Source organism: Ascaphus truei, chromosome 21 (assembly GCF_040206685.1).
Source record: "Ascaphus truei isolate aAscTru1 chromosome 21, aAscTru1.hap1, whole genome shotgun sequence".
Lineage (NCBI taxonomy): Eukaryota > Metazoa > Chordata > Amphibia > Anura > Ascaphidae > Ascaphus > Ascaphus truei.
This window is the reverse complement of record NC_134503.1, coordinates 30517386-30540178: the sequence shown is the minus strand read 5'-3', so window position 1 is coordinate 30540178 and position 22793 is coordinate 30517386. Positions and strand designations below refer to the sequence as shown.

The following is a 22793-nucleotide window of genomic DNA, read 5'->3' as shown; positions in this document are numbered from 1 at the left end:
GGCAGTGACATGGTTAAGGGGTCAGTCCCCCCTAGGGGCAAAGTGTACTAATGGCACTGACATGTTTAGGGGTTTGTCCCTCCTAGGGGCAAAGTGTACTAATGGCAGTGACATGGTTAAGGGGTCAGTCCCTCCTAGGGGAAAGTGAACTAATGGCAGTGACACAGTTAAGGGGTCAGTCCCTCCTAAGGGCAAAGTGAACTAATGGCAGTGACATGGTTAAGGGGTCAGACCCTCCTAGGGTCAAAATGTACTAATGGCAGTGACAGGGTTAAGGGGTCAGACCCTCCTAAGGGCAAAGTGTACTAATGGCAGTGACATGGTTAAGGGGTCAGACCCTCCTAGGGTCAAAATGTACTAATGGCAGTGACAGGGTTAAGGGGTCAGACCCTCCAAAGGGCAAAGTGTACTAATGGCAGTGACATGGTTAAGGGGTCAGACCCTACTAGGGTCAAAATTTACTAATGGCAGTGACAGGGTTAAGGTGTCGGTGCCTCCTAGGGGAAAAGTGTACTAATGGCAGTGACATTTTTATGGGGTCATTGTGTGTTAAATTTAAAGCCCCCTCTCTCCTCTGTGTTTATTTATTTAAAAATACTTTAACAATAAAAAGGAGGAGTTATAGGGAGCAGTTATATGGAGTAATATGATAAGTTATAGGGAGCGGTATATGGGGTAATAGGAGGAGTTATAGGGAGCAGTTATATGAATAATAGGAGGAGTTATAGGGAGTGGTTATATGGGGCAATGGGAGGAGTTATAGAGAGCGGTTATATGGGGCAATGGGAGGCGTTATAGGGAGTGGTTATATGAGTAATAGGAGGAGTTATAGGGAGCGGTTATATGAGGTAATAGGAGGAGTTATAGGGAGAAGTTATATGGGGTAATAGGAGAAGTTATAGGGAGCGGTTATATGGGGTAATAGGAGGAGTTATAGGGACCGGTTATATGGGGTAATAGGAGGAGATATAGGGAACAGTTATATGGGGTAATAGGAGGAGTTATAGGGAATGGTTATATGGGGTAATAAGAGGAGATATAGGGAGCGGTTATATGAGTAATAGGAGGAGATATAGGGAGTGGTTATATGGGGTAATAGGGGGAGTTATAGAATTGTTACATGGGGTAATAAGAGGAGTTATAGGGAGCGGTTATATGAGTAATAGGAGGAGTTATAGGGAGCGGTTATATGAGTAATAGGAGGAGTTATAGGGAGCGGTTATATGGGGTAACAAGAGGAGTTATAGGGAGCGGTTATATGAGTAATAGGAGGACTTATAGGGAGCGGTTATATGAGTAATAGGAGGAGTTATAGGGAGCGGTTATATGGGGTAATAGGAGGAGTTATAGGGAGCGGTTATATGGGTAATAGGAGGAGTTATAGGGAGCTGTTATATGAGTAATAGGAGGAGTTATAGGGAGCTGTTATATGAGTAATAGGAGGAGTTATAGGGAGAGGTTATATGAGTAATAGGAGGAGTTATAGGGAGCGGTTATATGAATAATAGGAGGCGTTAAAACAGATTCAGGAGAAGTTAGGACGTTACATTACCTCCTAGTAAGGACTGCACCATCTAGATAATGTAAACTGAACAATTCAGCAAGAAACTTGGAAATCAGTGGAGAATTGTTTGAGTTTATTTATAATGTAATAGGAAAGGTCAATAATGCTTATTTAGGAAGTTGTATTTTTTGTTACATTGTAAACTAGATGCAGTGTGTGTGCTATATTTATATTGATATAGAAGCTGGCAGGGAATAAATTGAGTTGAGGCAGGCAATACCTTGAGTGCCAATTATGCTTGTCAAGGTAAATAAAATGTCCTTACAGGAGGAAAGAAATCTCTCCTGACTAATCAAATTGGTTGTTGTATCAATATGCTGTCTATGTTTTCCCCAATCAATAAGATATTTCCTTGGATAAATATTCTGGCTATGTTTTCTCATGATTAATCAGATCTCTTCCGAAGATCAATACTCCCCTTACTTTTTATTACCTGTTCAGCATATCTCTGTATGTCTTTTCTATAGGAGAGGCATGGGATATTATTATTAGTGTTTATTTGTAAAGCGCAAACATATACCGAAGTGTGGTACAGAGCTGTGTATATTACATTAACAGAATGAAATACCAAATGAGGACAGACACGTACAAACAGATACAGAAGATAATGAGGGCGCAAACATATACCGAAGTGTGGTACAGAGCTGTGTATATTACATTAACAGAATGAAATACCAAATGAGGACAGACACGTACAAACAGATACAGAAGATAATGAGGGGCCTAGCTATAGCCCGAACAATAGGCATCTTTCTTTTAAAACGACTTGCAGAAGTTTCATCTGGTGTGGGTAACTGGAGTTACCCAGAACCAGGGACCCATATCTCCGGAGGACTGTGGGGAGACCAACAACAAGGCCACAGAAAATGTTACAGCAGAAGGATTCCGTTGAGCTCAGGGGCGTAGCTATACCCCGGGTAGCCCTTGGGCCGTGCTCTCGGGGGGCCCTCTCAGGGCTGCCGACAGGGGGGAGAGCCGGGACATTTGGTTCTTGGAAAAGAAGCATGTGGTTTTAAAATAGGGAATACCACTGTTTTTAAGAAAGAGTTGATGTTTATCCATGGAAGTACCAGCCGAAAAAACTGGCGTTTGACCAAGTTAAAACCAGTGACTGGCAGTGCAAGGGTTCTACTGTCACCCTTAGCAACTCTAGAAGCTCCTATAGCATGCTGGAGAGAAACAGTCTGCGGAATCTTCCATGGGAGGGTAACCCTGCTTGCCTGGCAATAATGGAGTTTACATGCGCTGATTATATACCAAGCTTAGCTCAGTCTCTGTTACCTTGTCAGGGTGCTGGATCCATGCAGGCTTGTCGTGTATCCTGCACTGTTCCGGCAGGCTGGTCGTGTATCCTGCACTGTTCCTGCACTGATCCGGCAGGCTGGTCGTGTATCCTGCACTGTTCCTGCACTGATCCGGCAGGCTGGTCGTGTATCCTTCACTGTTCCTGCACTGATCCGGCAGGCTGGTCGTGTATCCTGCACTGTTCCTGCACTGATCCGGCAGGCTGGTCGTGTATCCAGGTAGAATAATGATGGACGCCAGGAACTTTTGTAGTACAATGAGCTTTATTATCATCCATACACACCGCTCTTCTATTAAGTCACGTGGCATTTTTACAGGCGGTGTCACACTGTTGTATTGCTTGTACTATTATGTTATGCTTCCCTAGGTGTCCTTAACACCGTAAGGAGATAATGACACTTGGCTTGAGTTGGGATAATTGACCTGTCCCCATTCTGCAGAACATCCCCTTGCGGGCTCTGGGCAACATTACTACCCAGGGTTCCGTGTCCCGGTTCTGTATTCTCACTGCCACTTCTAGGCACACCAGTGCTCACATCAATATGAACCTGCCGGTGAGCTGGTTCAACGACACCCTGGATTGCCTCTCTTGGAAACCTCTGTAGTCTATATACCTCCTCTATTATGAAGTACTGTGTTCACCTTGGTCATCTCTGTGGGTACTATCTGAAAGGACTCTTGCCCTAAATACAATACAATAAACGGGGAGAGAACCTTCTTCACGTATATACTCAGGAACATATCTACAATATGTACAGTGAGGCTCCTGCAACTGTTACTCCTCCAGGAACCTGAATTATAGAATCTTCTAGCTGAGTATATATACTCTAGTGGTGGCATCACTATCACCAAGCAGAACTTAGGCATGGCTTAGTTTCTGCCAAGTCACCCTGTATCACATGATGTGGAGGGAAGTCACTCTGTGTGACCCACACAGTTAACCCTCTAGTGTCCTTAACACTTTGAATACTAATAGTCCCTAGCAGGGGGGCTACAGGAGGGTATATAAGGATGATGTCATGCCTTAGGGCAAGGTGAACAGGGGGGCTGCATTGAGCGCTGTGCCTTCTGAGGCCCGCACCACCTCCTCTCCCTTCTCTTGGTGCCGGGATTCAACTTCTGCCCAACCCGAGGGGGAGCTGGAGGAGGGAACAATTCTCCCCTACAATACAAGTCCCAGGATACACGACCAGCCTGCAGGATCAGTGCAGGATACACGACCAGCCTGCATAGATCAGTGCAGGATCAGTGCAGGATACACGACCAGCCTACATGGATCCTGCACCCTGACAAGGTAACAGAGACTGAGCTAAGCTTGGTATATAGTCAGTGCATGTAATCTCCTTTATTGCCAGGCAAGCAGGGTTACCCTCCCATGGAAGATTCCGCAGACTGTTTCTGCCCAGCATGCTATAGGAGCTTCTAGAGTTGCTAACAGCGACATACAGTAGAACCCTTGCACTGCCAGTCACTGGTTTTAAATTGGTCACACTCCACTGTTTTCTCGCCTGGTACCTTCATGGATAAACATAGACTCCTTCTTAAAAACAGTGGTATTCCCTATTTTAAAACCACATGCTTCTTTACCAATAACCAAATGTCCCGGCTCTCCCCCCTTACGGCAGCCCTGAGCGATCCCCCCCCCCCCCAAGAGCACGGCCCCCGGGGTATAGCTACGCCCCTGAGCTCAACGGAATCCTTCTGCTGTAACATTTTCTGTGGGCTTATTGTTGGTCTCCCCACAGTCCTCCGGAGATATGGGTCCTTGATTCTGGGTAACACCAGCTACCCACACCAGATAAAACTTCTGCATGTCGTTTTAAAATACGCTTCTAGACACACTGCATACTGACAGACTGAGGCACCCACAGCACACTGACAGACACCCAGCACACTGACAGACTGAGGCACCCACAGCACACTGACAGACACCGAGCACACTGACAGACTGAGGCACCCACAGCACACTGACAGACACCCAGCACACTGACAGACTGAGACACCCACAGCACACTGACAGACACCCAGCACACTGACAGACTGAGGCACCCACAGCACACTGACAGACACCCAGCACACTGACAGACTGAGGCACCCACAGCACACTGACAGACACACAGCACACTGACAGGCACACAGCACACTGACAGGCACACAGCACACTGACAGACACCCAGCACACTGACAGACTGAGGCACCCACAGCACACTGACATACACACAGCACACTGACAGACTGAGGCACCCACAGCACACTGACAGACACCCAGCACACTGACAGGCACACAGCACACTGACAGACTGAGGCACCCACAGCACACTGACAGACACACAGCACACTGACAGGCACACAGCACACTGACAGGCACACAGCACACTGACAGGCACACAGCACACTGACAGACACCCAGCACACTGACAGACTGAGGCACCCACAGCACACTGACAGACACCCAGCACACTGACAGACTGAGGCACCCACAGCACACTGACAGACACCCAGCACACTGACAGGCACACAGCACACTGACAGACTGAGGCACCCACAGCACACTGACAGACACACAGCACACTGACAGGCACACAGCACACTGACAGTCATCCAGCACACTGAAAGGCACACTGCACACTGACAGACACCCAGCACACTGACAGACACCCAGCACACTGACAGGCACACTGCACACTGACAGGCCCACATCACACTGACAGACACACAGCACACTGACAGACTGAGGCACACTGACACTCACACAGCACACTGGCAGTCACACAGCACACTGACAGACACACAGCACACTGACAGACACACAGCACACTGACAGTCACACAGCACACTGACAGACACACAGCACACTGACAGACTGAGGCACCCACAGCACACTGACAGACACACAGCACACTGACAGACACCCAGCACACTGACAGACTGAGGCACCCACAGCACACTGACAGACACCCAGCACACTGACAGACTGAGGCACCCACAGCACACTGACAAACACACAGCACACTGACAGACTGAGGCACCCACAGCACACTGACAGACTGAGGCACCCACAGCACACTGACAGACACACAGCACACTGACAGACACACTGCACACTGACAGACACCCAGCACACTGACAGACTGAGGCACCCACAGCACACTGACAGACACCCAGCACACTGACAGACTGAGGCACCCACAGCACACTGACAGACACCCAGCACACTGACAGACTGAGGCACCCACAGCACACTGACAGACACACAGCACACTGACAGACACACTGCACACTGACAGACACCCAGCACACTGACAGACTGAGGCACCCACAGCACACTGACAGACACCCAGCACACTGACAGACTGAGGCACCCACAGCACACTGACAGACTGAGGCACCCACAGCACACTGACAGACACCCAGCACACTGACAGACTGAGGCACCCACAGCACACTGACAGACACACAGCACACTGACAGACACCCAGCACACTGACAGACTGAGGCACCCACAGCACACTGACAGACACCCAGCACACTGACAGACTGAGGCACCCACAGCACACTGACAAACACACAGCACACTGACAGACTGAGGCACCCACAGCACACTGACAGACACCCAGCACACTGACAGACTGAGGCACCCACAGCACACTGACAGACACACAGCACACTGACAGACACACTGCACACTGACAGACACCCAGCACACTGACAGACTGAGGCACCCACAGCACACTGACAGACACCCAGCACACTGACAGACTGAGGCACCCACAGCACACTGACAGACACACAGCACACTGATAGACTTTGGCACACTGACAGACAGAGGCACCGACAGCACACATCACACTGACAGTCACACAGCACACTGACAGTCACACAGCACACTGACAGACACACAGCACACTGACAGTCACACAGCACACTGACAGTCACACAGCACACTGACAGTCACACAGCACACTGAGAGTCACACAGCACACTGAGTCACACAGCACACTGACAGACACACAGCACACTGACAGTCGCACAGCACACTGACAGTCGCACAGCACACTGACAGACACACAGCACACTGACAGACACACAGCACACTGACCGACACACAGCACACTGACAGACTGACAGTCACACAGCACACTGAAAGACTGAGGCACACACAGCACACTGACAGGCTGACAGTCACACAGTACACTGATAGACACACAGCACACTGACCGACACACAGCACACTGACAGGCTGAGGCACACACAGCACACTGACAGACACACAGCACACTGACAGACTGAGGCACACTGACAGTCACACAGCACACGGACAGGCACACAGCACACTGAGAGTCGCACAGCACACTGACAGACACACAGCACACTGACAGACTGAAGCACCCACAGCACACTGACAGACACACAGCACACCGACAGTCACACAGCACACTGACATACACACAGCACACTGACAGACTGAGGCACACACAGCACACTGACAAGCACACTGACAGACTGAGGCACACTGACAGACACACAGCACACTGACAGACTGAAGCACCCACAGCACACTGACAGACACACAGCACACCGACAGTCACACAGCACACTGACATACACACAGCACACTGACAGACTGAGGCACACACAGCACACTGAGAGTCACACAGCACACTGAGAGTCACACAGCACACTGAGAGTCACACAGCACACTGACAGACTGAGGCACACACAGCACACTGAAAGTCGCACAGCACACTGACAGTCGCACAGCACACTGACAGTCGCACAGCACACTGACAGGCACACAGCACACTGACATACACACAGCACACTGACAGACTGAGGCACACACAGCACACTGACAGGCACACAGCACACTGACAGTCGCACAGCACACTGACAGTCGCACAGCACACTGACAGGCACACAGCACACTGACAGGCACACAGCACACTGAGAGTCACACAGCACACTGACAGACACTGAATCACAAATAGAACACTGACAGAGCAAACTGTAACTGACACATTTACACACAAACACACAGCATACTAGCACACTGAGAGACTGAAACACACACACCAAATTGGCACACATACATACAAACACACACATGCACAACAAACTGAGACAAATACACACAACAAACTAACACACAAATACACACACATACTTTCTCACAGCAGCACATAGTAACTCCTTCCCCTGATGTCATGGAGAGCAGGTCGGGCAGAGATCTGCAGCTCTCTGCCTCAGTTCCGCCCCCCCCCCCCCCCCCCAGCCTCTGCTGCCTGCTCTCGGCAACCCGCCCCCCCCCCCCCCCAGCCTCTGCTGCCTGCTCTCTGCAACTCGCCCCCAGCCTCTGCTGCCTGCTCTCGGCAACCCGCCCCCAGCCTGCTCTCTGCAATCCTCCCCCCTCCTCCAGCCTCTGCCACCTGCTCGCTCTCTGCCCCTCCCCCCCAGCCTCTGCTGCCTGCTCTCTGCAATCCTCCCCACCTCCTCCAGCCTCTACCGCCTGCTCGCTCTCTGCCCCTCCCCCACTAGCCTCTGCTGCCTGCTCTCTACAATCCCCCTCCCCCAGCCTCTGCTTCCTGCTCTCTGCAACTTCCCCCGGCCTCTGCTGCCTGCTCTCTACAATCCCCCCCCCCCAGCCTCTGCTGTCTGCTCTCTGCAATCTCCCTCCCCCCAGCCTTTGCTGCCTGCTCTCTGCAATCCCCCTCCCTCCCCCCAGCCTCTGCTGCCTGCTCTCTGCAATCCCCCTCCCTCCCCCGTCTCTGCTGCCTGCTCTCTGCAATCCCCCTCCCTACGCCCAGCCTCTGCTGCCTGCTCTCTGCCATCCCCCTCCTTCCCAGCCTCTGCTGCCTTCTCTCTGCAATCCTCCTCCCTCCCCCCCAACCCTCTGCTGCCTGCTCTCCTGCAATCCCCCTCCCTCCCCCCAGCCTCTGTTGTCTGCTCTTTGCAATCCCCCTCCCCCTCAAACTATGCTACCTGCTCTCTCCTCCCCCCCAGCCTCTGCTGCCTGCTCTCTGCACCCTCCCTCCCAGCCTCTGCTGCCTGCTCTCTGCAATCCCCCTCCCCCCCCCCCAGCCTCTGCTGCCTGCTCTCTCTGCAACCCCCATCCCCCCTCCTTCTTCCCCCCTCACAGTTCCCGATCCAGCGGCAAGTTGCTGTTAAGGAGCCCGGAGGAGGAAGGAGGCCCTGACTTCTGTGGTTGTCGGCTAGACAGCTGGGCCAAATGTCCCGGCTCTCCCCCCATTGGGCAGCCCTGAGTGGGCCCCCCAAGAGCATGGCCCCCGGGCTATTCCTGGGATATAGCTACACCCCTGAGCTCAACGGAATCCTTCTGCTGTAACATTTTCTGTGGGCTTATTGTTGGTCTCCACACAGTCCTCCGGAGATATGGGTCCCTGATTCTGGGTAACTCCAGCTACCCACACCAGATGAAACTGTTCTGAGAGTCATTTTAAAATAAAGATGCCTCTTGTTTTTAAATAGTAGCCCTTGTGTGTTCCTGAAGGTACTGTACAGATGTAGTGTGTGACGTTATTCCTCCAACTAATACAACATATCCTGTTATAACGCAAAACGGCATTGAGTTTTAATAGGTAATGTTGATGCAAAATATCACAGCTTACTTTACTATACTGCAACACACCAGAGGTAGCAACACAGCCTGCTACAGTACAGATGTACAGTAGTAAGTCTAATGGCCATTTGTGGTCACTTGACATTGGCAGATTAACGCTGTGTGAGGTCCCATGTGAAACTCCACAAGCTCCATCGCGGCAGACACTGTCTCCAGCACTGCAGACGTTTGCTTGTTGATCCGCGGTGCCTGGGGACAGTGTGTCTTGCTGCATCTGTATATCTGTACTAGCCTACAACACGAGAAAGTGACCAAATGATCACAGATAGTCCCCAGAAATATGAACTCATTGCACAGGAAAGGGACAAACAAAACATCGTAAGTATTGTTCCAAAGTCTGATTGGTCCTTTCTGTCTGGCCATTGGATTGTGGATGATAGCCAGACGATAAATTTAAACAAATTCCTAGAGAGAAACAGAAGGTCCTCCAAAATTTTGAAGTGAATTGTACCCCTCTATCGGATGTGATCTCATCAGGAGCCCCGTGAAGCCGAAACACCTCTTTCACAATCAACTTGGCTGTCTGGTCTGCAGAAGGAAGATTCTGTGCTGCAATGAAGTGAGCCATCTTTGTAAGTCGATCCAACACTACCAGGATGGTATTATGTCCATTTGATCGTGGCAGGTCAACAATAAAATCCATTGATATGGACCCCCAAGGACGAGTTGGAACCGGAAGAGGCTGCAGTAAACCCACAGGTGATGCTCGAGGGGTCTTGGTCCTAGCACAAGTCTCACAGGAGAGGACATAGTCTTTAACATCTTGTGCTAATTTAGGCCACCAAAAAGAGCGAGACAACAGTTCCTGTGTCTTGAGGACACCTGGGTGACCAGCGGGTCGGGAGTCGTGCATTAATTGGAGCACCTCTAATCTTACCTCCTTAGGGACGAACAGACGATCCTTATAGTTCCAGAGACCATCACATAGAAATAGTTCTGCTTCCGGAGGAGGGTTTTTAAGAAAAGTGTCATTTGAGTAGGCTCCCTTTATTTGTGTGAGGAGATCGGCAGAGAATGTGATGCCCAAAAAATTTCTTTTTGGAAGAATAGTTTCTCCCTGCTCTTTGTCTGAACTAGGATTAGGAAAGGACCGTGACAAGGCGTCGGGTTTTCCATTCTTGGAGCCAGGGCGGTAGGAGATGTGGAACTGAAATCTTGCAAAGAAGAGAGCCCACCTGGCTTGTCGCGCAGACAGTCTCTTTGCGGATCGAATGAATTCTAAGTTCCTGTGATCCGTAAAGACCGTAATTGGGTGATTGGCCCCCTCCAGTAGATGTCTCCACTCAGAGAATGCAGCTTTTATAGCCAAGAGTTCTTTGTTTCCGATGTCATAATTTCGTTCAGCTGTTGACATTTGGTATGAATAAAAGGCACATGGATGAAGGAGCATCTTGGGTCCAATTCTTTGTGACAGAATGGCACCAACAGCGGAGTCGGATACATCCACTTCCAAGATGAATGGTAATTCTGGATTTGGATGGATGAGGATAGGGGCAGATGTGAAGAGTGACTTCAATTGTTCGAATGCCGCATCCGCTTTAGTAGACCATTTGAAGGGGAATTCCTTCCGTGTGAGTTGGGTGATTGGGGCAATAATGTCAGAGAAATTTTTAATAAAACGTCTATAGAAATTGGCAAAACCCACAAATCTCTGAATGTCCTTTTCATTCCGAGGGATTGGCCATTCCACGACAGCTTGAATCTTGCCTGGGTCCATACTCAAACCCTCGGGAGAGATGATGTAACCGAGAAATTGCATGCTGGTTTTTTCGAATTCGCATTTTTCTAACTTGATGTATAATTTGTACTTACGGAGACGCTCAAGGACAATTCGGACATGTCTCTGGTGATCCATGATGTTATCTGAGAAGACTAGGATATCATCCAGGTATGCCACTACGAATTGGTCCAATAACTCTCGGAGGACATCATTGATTAAATGCTGGAAGGTAGCAGGGGCATTACAGAGTCCGAAAGGCATCACCAGATATTCATAGTGCCCATAACTGGTTCAGAAGGCTGTTTTCCATTCGTCACCGGGTCGAATGCGGACCAAATTATACGCTCCTCTGAGATCTAATTTGGTAAAGATTTTGGCTGACCGAATTCTTTCCAATAGTTCAGGAATCAGAGGTAATGGGTACCTGTTCTTCACCGTTATCTTATTTAGTTCCCGATAGTAAATGCAGGGGCGTAGAGAACCGTCTTTCTTTCCCACAAAGAAGAGCGCAGCGCCTGCTGGAGAAGTAGAGGGTCGGATAAAACCCTTTGATAGGTTCTCCTGTAGGTAGTCATTGAGGACCTTCAATTCCAGTTCTGAGAGGGAATAAATTCTTCCAAACGGAATAGCAGCACCCGGTAATAATTCAATGGGACAGTCATAAGAGCGATGTGGGGGAAGCGTATCCGCGTTCTTCTTGTCACACACATCTAAAAACTCAGAGTAAGGAGCCGGCAGAAGATTTTCTTGAGACGAGGAAATCTTATGTATTCCTACACACTCTGGTATAGGAGTTTTAGGTAGACAGGCTAGCTGACAGTGCTCCGAGGGAAACGTGAGTGTCTTGGTCTTCCAGTCGATTAGTGGGTTATGGATCATGAGCCATGGAATTCCCAGAATCACTGGAAACAAAGGTGATGGAATGAGACCAAATGAAATCTTCTCCTGGTGATTGGGCTCCATGATTAGTGTTAAGTTACTGGTTTCATGGGTAACAGGTCCAGAGCTCAAGGGAGAACCGTCAACGACTTCCATCCTTTCTGGTGATTCCTTGGCTACAAATGATACCAAATTGTTCTTGGCGAATTCTATGTCCATATAATTCCCTGCCGCCCCTGAGTCGACCATTACTGTGGTTGAAAAACGATGTGTTCCTTCCTCGATGATAATAGGAACCAGGAGGTGAGGGTGTAGCGAAGGAGGGTTATCTTTCCTTTGAGAAGCAGAGAGAACAGTTTTTGAAATAGCGTGCAGCTGCTTTCTTCTAGGGCTCTGGAAAGAAGACCGCCTGGACTTGTTTGGGCAATCAGCGAGATAGTGCCCATCGTTTCCGCAATATAAACAGAGATCTTCTGTTCGGCGTCTATTCCTTTCCCCGGTTGAGATGGGTCCCCGCAGTGTATTTACTTGCATCGGCTCCTCCTCAGTCTCCCTGGAACGTCTTGGGGAACTGACATCTCTAAACCCGGGGTTGCTTGGCATGAACCCCTGTCTCTCCAATCATCTTTCCGTAAGCCTGCGATCAATTTGGATGCATAAACGGACAAAGTCCTGAAATCTCTCTGGGGTCTCCACCCGGGCTAGTTCGTCTTTAACTTGCTCCGAGAGACCCTGCCGAAAATGATATTTCTGTGCGGCCTCATTCCACTCAGTATCGTTAACCCATCTGCGGAATTCAGCGGCGTATTCAGCTGCCGAGCATCTTCCTTGACGAAGATTGTTCAGAGTTGCCTCAGCGATTGCACTACGATTTGGGTCATCAAAAATAAGACTCATGGCATCGATGAACTCCTCCAGGTCCCTTAGTAGTGGGCTATCCTGTTCTAACATAGGGGAGTCCCAAGCAAGGGCCTCATCCTTGAGCAGGGTTATGATCAGTCCAACCTGGGCTTCGTTGGTATTATAGATGGTAGGCTGAAGCTTGAACACATGTCTGCATTGATTAAGGAAATCCCGAAAAGATTGTCTTTTTCCTCCAAATTTTTCCGGAAGGGTTACACGGGGCGCGGTTTGCACAGTCAGAGTCTTTTGAACAGATGCGGTGATTAAAGCTGCACGTAGTTCACGGTTTTCAGCTTCTGCGGCGGCAGCTCATTCCTCTGAGCGGAGGGCACATCCTTCCACGCGGACGACACATTCTTCCCAGCGGGCATCACGTTCTACCTGGCGGGCATCCCGTTCTTTCCGGAGGGTATCCTGTTCTTCCACGTGACCAAGACTTTTGATAAGGTGTCCTTGTTGTTCTTGGAAACCAACCATGATACGTTGTAAGTCCTGCAGTGTCCGAGGCTGGGCCAGGTCTGTTCCGGAGGAATCCATGGTAGGGCCTGTTTATTCTGTCAAGGATTGGACTTCGGCTGAAGTAGATCCCAGTGGCAGGAACAGCAGGGAGCGAAGTCAGGAAACAAGCAGGGGTCCGAGGCAGGCGGCAGGTAGCGAAGTCAGGAAACAAGCAGGGGTCCGAGGCAGGCGGCAGGTAGCGAAGTCAGGAAACAAGCAGAGGTCGGCAACGAGGAAACTGGAACAGGATGATAGCAATAGCTAGCACAGCAGTAAACACAGGAACCTTGCAGAAGCTAAGGAACCAGTATAAACAGGCAAAGAGGAACAGGAAAGGGAGGTTTATATAGGCAGGCTGGGAGGTGGAGCACAGGTGCAGAGGTGTCAGGTATCAGAGTCTGGAATGTTCCTTAGTTTAGCAGCAGCACTCCCGGTGGGCAAGTATAGGTACTGCAGGCTAGAACCAGACATTGAGAGTGGCAGCAGTCCCGGTGGCCAAGCATGGGAACAGCAGGCTAGAGAATATGACAGTGTATATATATATATATATATATATATAAATATATATATATATATATATATATATACACACACACACACACACACACACACACACACACACACACACACACACACACACACACACACTGTCATATTCTCTAGCCTGCTGTTCCCATGCTTGGCCACCGGGACTGCTGCCACTCTCAATGTCTGGTTCTAGCCATTCTGGTTCTATATATATATATATATATATATATATATATATATATATATATATATATATATATATATATATATATATAAAAGAAAAAGAAAGAAACAGGCGCACACCTAGTGCATTACCATAATAAAAATGTATCAAAGGAACATAAAATCTATAAAATGCCCACTCACAAAGGTACAGCAATAAAAAGCGTGTATGAGATAGGCTCTCATGTGCCAGCAGCTCCAGCAACAGCGTCCAGCTTAGATCAGTGGCGTCATCACGTGGACCTCCTCCATGCAGCAGGAACCGGAATCAGAATTCCTTGCCTTTGGTGTTCAGCGTGTATAGCAAAAACGGGTCCCACCAGGAAACAAAGGTTTGAGAGTCCTCAATTCAGCTGTGCAATGGCCGCAACGTGCGCACACGGGAGCCCAAAGTCTCTGTGCAAGTATCAGCAATGTTCGTGGGCGAATGGCGGCCGCAATCTAGCCACGCCCTACGCGTTTCGTCATCAATGACGACTTCTTCAGGGGATACCCTCTAAGCACCAGTCCATTCTATTTATAGGGAGGTAATTAGTGTGATTAGCCAATACTCTAATTAAAGCAATAATGTGATATAATACACATGTTACACATCAATAAAACAATCAATAAAACAATTCATAAGACAATTCATTTTGTGAGGACCCCATTGAGTATGAGAGATTGTATGTACATACATAAAAGCAAATATTTATAATAAGAACTAGAAAAATGTATTTAAAGGATATGAAAAAGTAGGAAAGTATATATATATATATTAATCAATTTAATTTAATCGTGAAACAGCATAATCTTGAAAAACACATTAATAGTAAGTGATAACTATGTATTGAAATACCTATATAGAGATAAAAATACGTATATACATATTTTAGAATTTTGCAAGTCAGAATAAATTCAAAGTGACCTATATTTAAATGACTAATATTTGAGACCTGGTAGAATAGAAATAACCGTTAGTGATTACCCCCATTTTAATGAATATTAATTCAATATTGGTATCTTAGGGATATAGATGCCCAAACTAATTTTAGTCAATGCATAATCGTACTGAGTGACAACAATGTTAGGCTTTAGTTGTAAATTTCACCAAAGTAATACCTTGTTTATAGATTTTTTACATATTAAATTCATTTTTTTGATTTTTTCATATATTTTTTATAGGGTTATATTGTCAGAAGATTGCACTAATATTGTATTATTTAATTGTCTGTATCATAGTGTACTAGTCTATATCTAGCCGCCCCGCTAAGCACATTCATTGGCTACTAGTTCTTCTACAATTATATATATTTTTATCAGGGTATTTAGAGGCGCTACTTCAATTTCTGCTTGTTTTGATATATATATATATATATATATATATATACATATATAAAAATATATATATATATATATACACACATATACATATATATAAGACAAAAAAGGAGAGCGCAGGCCTATATAGCATGATTCCGTAAATTTTAACAATTTATTGGCTCCAAAAAACTCCAAACTACTCACAATTGTAGCTGAATAATAAGCATTTTGTACACATAGGACCATTCCTTGGGTGCCAGGTAAACACTGATATCAGGATCACTACTTCCTAGTCCGGCCGGTGACGCTCATCCGCTTCCGGTCGTGCCGTGAGCCCTTCCTCCAGAACAGAGTACAGCAATGTAGTTCCTGAGCTCACTGGTTCCCCTGTGCCAATGCATGGCAAATGCTAGGAAAAGTCCCACAAAACAAGTGTAAAAACACCCTACGCGTTTCATCGGTAACGTTCCGACTTCATCCCAACAAGGACTGGCTGTGATCATTTAGTCACTTTCTCGTATTGTATTGTATTTGTATTGTATATTGAATTATTTTCCCTTTTGCACCTTCGCCGTTTCGATGGTACTGTATATGCATACTGTCTGAGCGGTTTTGTCAAAGTGTAGTAGTAATATCTATACCAGCAACCTGTAAGTGATCTGTGGAGTTGATTGCCAGTATGGATTCCCACCATGCTTTTCTCAGCTTACAATGTGTACAACTTCTGCCATACCCGATGAATGACCCTAAGAGCTTCGAAAGCTTATATCGGCTACTTGTTTGGTCAAATAAAAGGTCTCATACCCCCCTACTCCCTCTCCATCCTTATTACTTACAACGTGTGACTTCTATGAACACACATGACTAGGGTTAGACAAGTCCAGTTATACTACTTTCCTCATCTTTCTCCTTTCACTTACCTTTGTTATCTCTGTTCCTCCAACAGGACTCCAGAAAATGGAGCAAGAATGAGAGGGGAGAGGCAGAGGGAGAAGCATGAGCTGGCGTCTGGTCGAGTTGCTCTCCTTCCTGTTTATTTGGGAGCAGATCACGGTGCAGGAATCAGTCCAAACCCAGCAACATGTCTCCAAAGAGTTTGACTGGCTCATCTCAGACCGAGGTCCATTCCATCACTCACGCAGCTACCTGTCCTTCGTGGAGAGGCATCGGCAGGGCTACTCGACCAGATACAAGATCTACAGGTAGGCAATTACCCAATGAATTGAGCCAGTGATTATTATTATCGTTATTATTATCGTTTAGTTGTAAAGTGCCAACATATTCCACAGCGTGATACAATGGGGTACAGAGTTATGTATGTTACATAAAAAGTTACATACAAGTGAGGGAAAACATGCACAGACAGATACAAATAGGTACTGAGGCCCCTGCTTGTGAGCATTTACAATCTAGTCGGATTGAGGGACAATGTTGAAACAAGGAGATGAAGTGGCTGGTCATTGTAGGATAAGGTGTGGTTCAGGTTGGTATATGGCCCAGTCTGACAGTTGAAGCCATTAAGATTTTTTTGGTGGTGGGTGTTACATAGGGTGGACAATGGTCCAGCCACACAGCTGATCCCTATGGGGTTGGAGGGGAAGAGATGGATGTTAGAGTTAAGGAAAGTAGGTTTCCTTGAAAAAGGAAGTTTTCAGGGAGTTTATAAACATCTGAGAGCTGGGGGAGAGTCTGATGGCATGTGGTAGGGAATTCCAGAGGGAGAGGGCAGCACAGGAGAAGTCTTGCAGGCGGGAGTGATTGGAGGTAATAAGGTGGGAGGAAAGGCCTATGTCTTGGGCGGAACGTAGGGGGCATTTAGATAAGTATTTGGGGATGAGGGCTGAGGTGTAAGGGGTGGTTGTTTCGTTATGTCCTTTGTAAGTCATTACTAGGGTTTAAATTTCATTCTCAAGGATAGGAAAGCCAGTGTAGGGATATGCATAGTGGAGCAGTAGAAGTGGAGGGGTGAGTGAGGTAGATGAGTCTAGCAGCAGCATTTTGGGATGGATTGGAGTTGGGTACGGTGGACAAGTGGAATGTCAACTACTGTTAGAGAAGGTTGCAGTAATCAAGGTGGGATATGATGAGTGAGTGGATTAGGATTTTAGTTTCATCATGAGTGAGAAAAGGGCATATTTTAGCAATATTTCAGAGGTGGCGATGGCAGAACTCCACGAGGGACTGAATATGAGGATTGAAGGACAGATCAGAGTCATAGATGACCCCTACACTACGGGCTTGAGGTGCTGAGGAGATTGTATTGTTATTGCCAGTGAGGGAGAGTGTTGGTGTTGCAGTGGCAGCGGATGGGGAAAGAATATTATTTCTGTTTTGGACATGTTAAATAGGGATTGGGCAGAACTGTCAAAATCCGTTCCCCAGAATTTCCCGGGTTTTCCCTGCAAAATCCGCTCCGCGGTGTATAATCCGTTGACGGATAGTTCCAGTTTCAATCTGTACGGATTAATCCAAAACTGCCATTGGTTACAACCTGGACAGATTTTTTAAGAATCCATTCTGCGGATTCCACCATCTGTTGCAGGATTGTTAAAAATCCGACCACGGATTAATATTCCAATAAATAGATTATCAGTGATAAAAAAAATCCGGAAAAGAAGAATCACCCTTTTTTGAGATTGACCCGCTGAAATCTGCGGACCAAAGGAACCGGCCGATCCAAATCCACAAAATTTTCCACCCATCAATGTTAAATTTCAGGTAACGGTGAGACATCCAGGAGAAGATTGCAGAGAGATAGTTGGAGATACGAGACAGGAGGGATGGGGAGAGGTCAGGGGAGGAGAGGTTGATTTGGGTGTCATCAGTATAAAGATGATACTGAAAGCCAAAAGATTGTATTAATTCACCAAGATAAGAGGTGTAGAGTGAGAAGAACAGAGGGCCAAGGACAGAGCCTTGTGGGACTCCAACAGAAAGAGGGAGTGAGGAAGGTGCGACACCAGAGAAGGAAACACTGAAGGAGTGGTTGGATAAATAGGACGTGAACCAATACAAGGCTACGTCACGGAGGCCGATGGAGTGGAGAATATTTAAGAGAACGGGGTGATAAACAGTGTCAAAGGCAGCAGAGCAATCCAGGAGAATTAGTAAGGAGAAATTACCCTTAGATTTAGCTGTGAGTAGGTCATTGGTCACTTTTGTTAGTGCTGTCTCTGTGGAGTATAGAGGACAGATACCAAATTTTAAAGTGCCACGCAGGGAGTTGGAGGAGAGAATGTGAGTCAGGCTGTTGTATACAAGTCGCTCAAGTAGTTTGGAGGCAAAGGGGAGAAGAGAGCTAGGGTGGTAGTTAGAGAGGGAGGATCAGTCAACTGAGAGTGCATGTGTGAAAAAGATGGGAATTTGCCAGAGGTGAGAGTGAGGTTAAAAAGGGGAGTTTAGATGGGGCTTAGTGTGCCAGAGAGGGTGCAAAGGAGACGACGGAATAGGTTCTACGGGGAAGGTTGTAGGGCGAGGTGAGGAACATGGAGACCTCATCCTTGGTCAAAGGGGAAAATTAGCTGACGGTGGATTTAGGTGTGCGAGGGGAGATAGGTGTGCGAGGGGAGATAGGTGTGCGAGTGAAGATTGTTGTTGTATTTGGAGCGTTACACAAAGAGATGTCATGTCTAATTGACTTAATCTTGTCTGTGAAGTAGGTGGCGAGGTCTCGGGCTGTGAGGCTAGAGAGGGTGTAAGTGTAGTTGGGTGGATCAGGGAGTTAAAGGTGGTGAATAGACTTTGAGGGTTGGAGGACAAAGTTTGAATGAGTGAAGAGCAGTAGGTTTGCTTAGCAAGGGAGAGGGCAGTGTTATAGGAGGAGAGGAAGTGTTATAGAAGGAGAGGGCAGTGTTGTAGGAGGAGAGCATACATTTATAGGGGAGGAAGTCTGCTTTTGAGCAGGATTTCCACCAGAAACATTCAGCAGTGCGTGAGCACTTTTGGAGATAGCGGGTGAAAAGTGTGTGCCACGGTTGTGGCTTGGATTGTCGGGGTGACGTGGCGGTGGGAGCAGTCTTGTCTAAGGCGGATGAGAGTGTGCTGTTGTATAGGGAGGTTGCTAGGTTGGAACCGAAAAGGATAGAGACGGGAGAGAGGAGAGGTTGTAGAGTTGTTGAAAATTGGATGGGGTCTGGCGCATGTAGGTTTCTGTATGTGCGGGTGGAAGTAGGTGTTATGAAAGGTGCATAGGGGAGAGTGAGGTCAAAGGTTAAAAGGTGATGATCAGTGAGAGGTTGTGTTAGAGGGGTTTAGATGCAGAAGCAGGAGAAAACCAGATCAAGGGAGTGGCCATATCCGAGGAAGAGAGGTGGTCGACTGGGAGAGACCCTAAGAGGAGGATAGAGAGATAAGATGGGAAGCTGGAGAGTCATTGTGATTGTCAGAAGGTATGTTAAAGTGTCCCTGGATGACGGTAGGTGTGTCATTATAGAGGAAGTGAGGAAGCCAGGCGGCAAAGTTGTCAAGAAATTGGGATGTAGGTCCATGGGGACGACAGATGACAGCGTCATGGGGTAAATGGGGGAAAAGAGACGGACAGCGTGGACTTTGAAGAATGAGAAACAGAGGGAGGGAAATGGGGATGTTACGTGAAATGTACAGCGTGGGGAAAGTAGTATGCCCACGCCTCCATCCTGTGTGTTCTCTGGTCTGGGGGCATGGCTAAGGCAGAGACCACCATGAGAGTGCAGCAGGAGTCTGGGAGGAGGGGGGGGGGGGAATAATGGCTAGGAGGTTGAGAGAGTTGGAAATGAACAGGTCATGTCTGGCCGTTGGTTTGTTGCAGACCGATCGCGCGTTCCATAGGGCATTGGAAAAGGGTAAGGAGAGGTGTACTGGGGCTGAGGTTAGGGACTCATTAGCAGTGCGTGGAGAGGAGGCTTTGCGGCAGGGTGCGGGAAATGAGAAGATTTGTATGTGTGGCGCCTGGATTGGGGGACATATTGCCACAGAGCAGGAGTAGTAGTGACTGAGGAGCGGAAGAGAGAGTAGGATAGGGTTTTGTTTTGGGGGGGGGGGGGGGAGTGATGTAAGAAGCAAAATGAGTTGAAAGCTGCAGAGTGAGGGAGAGGGCAGTAGAGAAGGGGAAATGAAGGAAGAGGGTTTGCTATGATAATCCCCTAGCAATGCTTCCCAAAAGATGGCTGCAGACTTATTACTCCTAAACAGTCACGTGACTTCCCCCAAAAAGCTGACTAATTACTGTACAGACCAGACAATTGGCAGACAATCACTAACCTCCAACCCCTAACATAGCAGATTAAACAAAAACTATTCAGAAAGGGGGGGGGGGGCATTTTTTAACAGAGGGGTTCCCAGGTGAATCACATAAGGCAAAATTAGGTTCCTACCAGATTTAACAAAGCCTCCATGGTGAGCCTCCGTGGTGAGCCTCCGTGGTGAGCCTCCGTGGTGAGCCTCCGTGGTGAGCTTCCGTGGTGAGCCTCCGTGGTGACCCTCCGTGGTGAGCCTCCGGGGCGAGCCTCCATGATGAGCTTCAGTGGTGAGTCTCCAGAACGTGCTTTCGATGTAAGGGTTAGAGCAGGGGTCGAAGACTGAGTCACCGATTGAGCCACCTGTGCTGACGCAGAGATATCCTGAAAACCTGACCTTCGGGTGGCCCTAGAGGACTGGAGTTGGCCACCACTAGAGGGTTCAATTCCTGCCAGGGACGCTTAGGAATATCACATGATCTTCCCCCAACAGATAAACATCTTACTGTATCTTTTCTGGTCAAAGATCTTTATTAAATGACTTGTACTAGGCTCGTTTGTGAAAGGAACAGCACAGAAAGTGTTTTATGAAGCAGTAGAAAAATTAGACAAAACTAGTTATGTATACATTGATTTCTAACAGTTAGTTTCAATGTTCTCCTCATTCTACATCATTTAATGTGAAGTTCCCTCCTAACAATGAACTATGAGAAAAAACAAGCTCAATGTGACGCCCTTTGAAGAAGAATACTATTTTTATTTGTGTTAATTTTTTTAACATTTATTTTAGTTTAATTTGTGTTTTTAATTGCCGAAAGCTTAAAGTACAGTGTTCACATGGCAACCTCTCTCTGTATTGCATCTAGTTCCACCCCATCCATTATGTTTGTTAAGGAGATGGCAAATTACATAAATACTTTAAAAGGATGCAAAAAAGCAGCTGCCGATTACGTGACTTTTTTTGTATCTTTTTAAATTATTTTTTGCCCCCATAATTTAAAGTGCCAGTGCTCCCTTTTAAATAAAATGGATAGGACGAATGGAAATCCATGGAACTGAACCACATTAATTTCAGCTCCGGTAACCCTCAGGTTCCTGAGACACTGCCATCAGTTACTGGTACTGAAATCCTCTGCGTTACGCGAGCCAATAGACGACAATGACAGGTGATGTTGTGGCTTCCTATTGGCCTGCGCAACATTTCAACCTCCCTTAGATTTCCCATGAATGGGACAGTACTGGTGGCATCTTCGGTGGTATTTTGGGAACCAGCAAGGTTCAGCTCTCGGGGAATTTCAACTGCCCCCTCATCATCTTTACTGGTCAGGGGACAAGATTCCAATGTCGCTGGCGCAACCCTGGCCGGACCAGAATGGAATCCTGACAACTCTTATACATACAGACATGTGCCTCTTTCTTAGGGGCATTATACATAGCAGGCACAAAGACTGTCTCACAAAGTCTTGCAGTATAAACACATTACCTTTTCTGTCCCGCAGGGAATTTGCCCGCTGGAAGGTGAGGAACGTGGCCGTGGATCGGAAGGAGCCGCTCCGTAGCCCTTTGCCCCTCATGCCTGAGTTCCAGCGCAGTTTGAGGCTCCTAGGACGGAGGCCGACCACGCAGCAGATTATAGAGAACATCATCAAGAAGTACGGCACGCATCTACTGGTGTCTGCCACGCTGGGGGGTGAGAGAACACATACGTACTGCCCAGAGGGTAGGGGGAGAGTTGAAGACATAGTGGTCTTGTAACTGATCACCAGAGCTAAAGGGTATAAGATTCCTCCTCTACTGGAAAGGGAAAGAAATTGGGAGAGGAGACAGGCTGACAATGGAGTCATATGAACAAGGGAGAGAGGTGGACAACTGAGGAGGTGGGAGAGACAGAGAGATTGTCGGACAGCGTGTGAACATAGAAGAGGCAGGCTAGGCTAGAGGAAGAGACTATGTGCCTTATTCAATATGCTGTGAGTGCTGGAGAAGAGATCAGCTGTGTTCAGATCAGATGAAGGGAATAGA

At 47.6% G+C, this 22793-nt stretch overlaps 1 protein-coding gene across 6 annotated transcripts in view; it reads left to right on the top strand.

The window, feature by feature from the left end:
* BRINP1 (BMP/retinoic acid inducible neural specific 1) overlaps positions 1–22793 on the top strand; it is a 118368-nt gene that overhangs the window by 80477 nt on the left and 15098 nt on the right. For 5 of the 6 annotated variants that reach the window (XM_075579445.1, XM_075579443.1, XM_075579448.1 and 2 more), the window contains 2 exons: positions 16505–16760; positions 22271–22461. In XM_075579445.1, the coding sequence (XP_075435560.1) occupies positions 16555–16760; positions 22271–22461 (397 nt within the window). In that variant the 5' untranslated portion in view covers positions 16505–16554. Of the gene's footprint in view, positions 1–4044; positions 4164–16504; positions 16761–22270; positions 22462–22793 lie in introns of those variants that run through there. The other variant, XM_075579447.1, reaches the window with a different exon arrangement.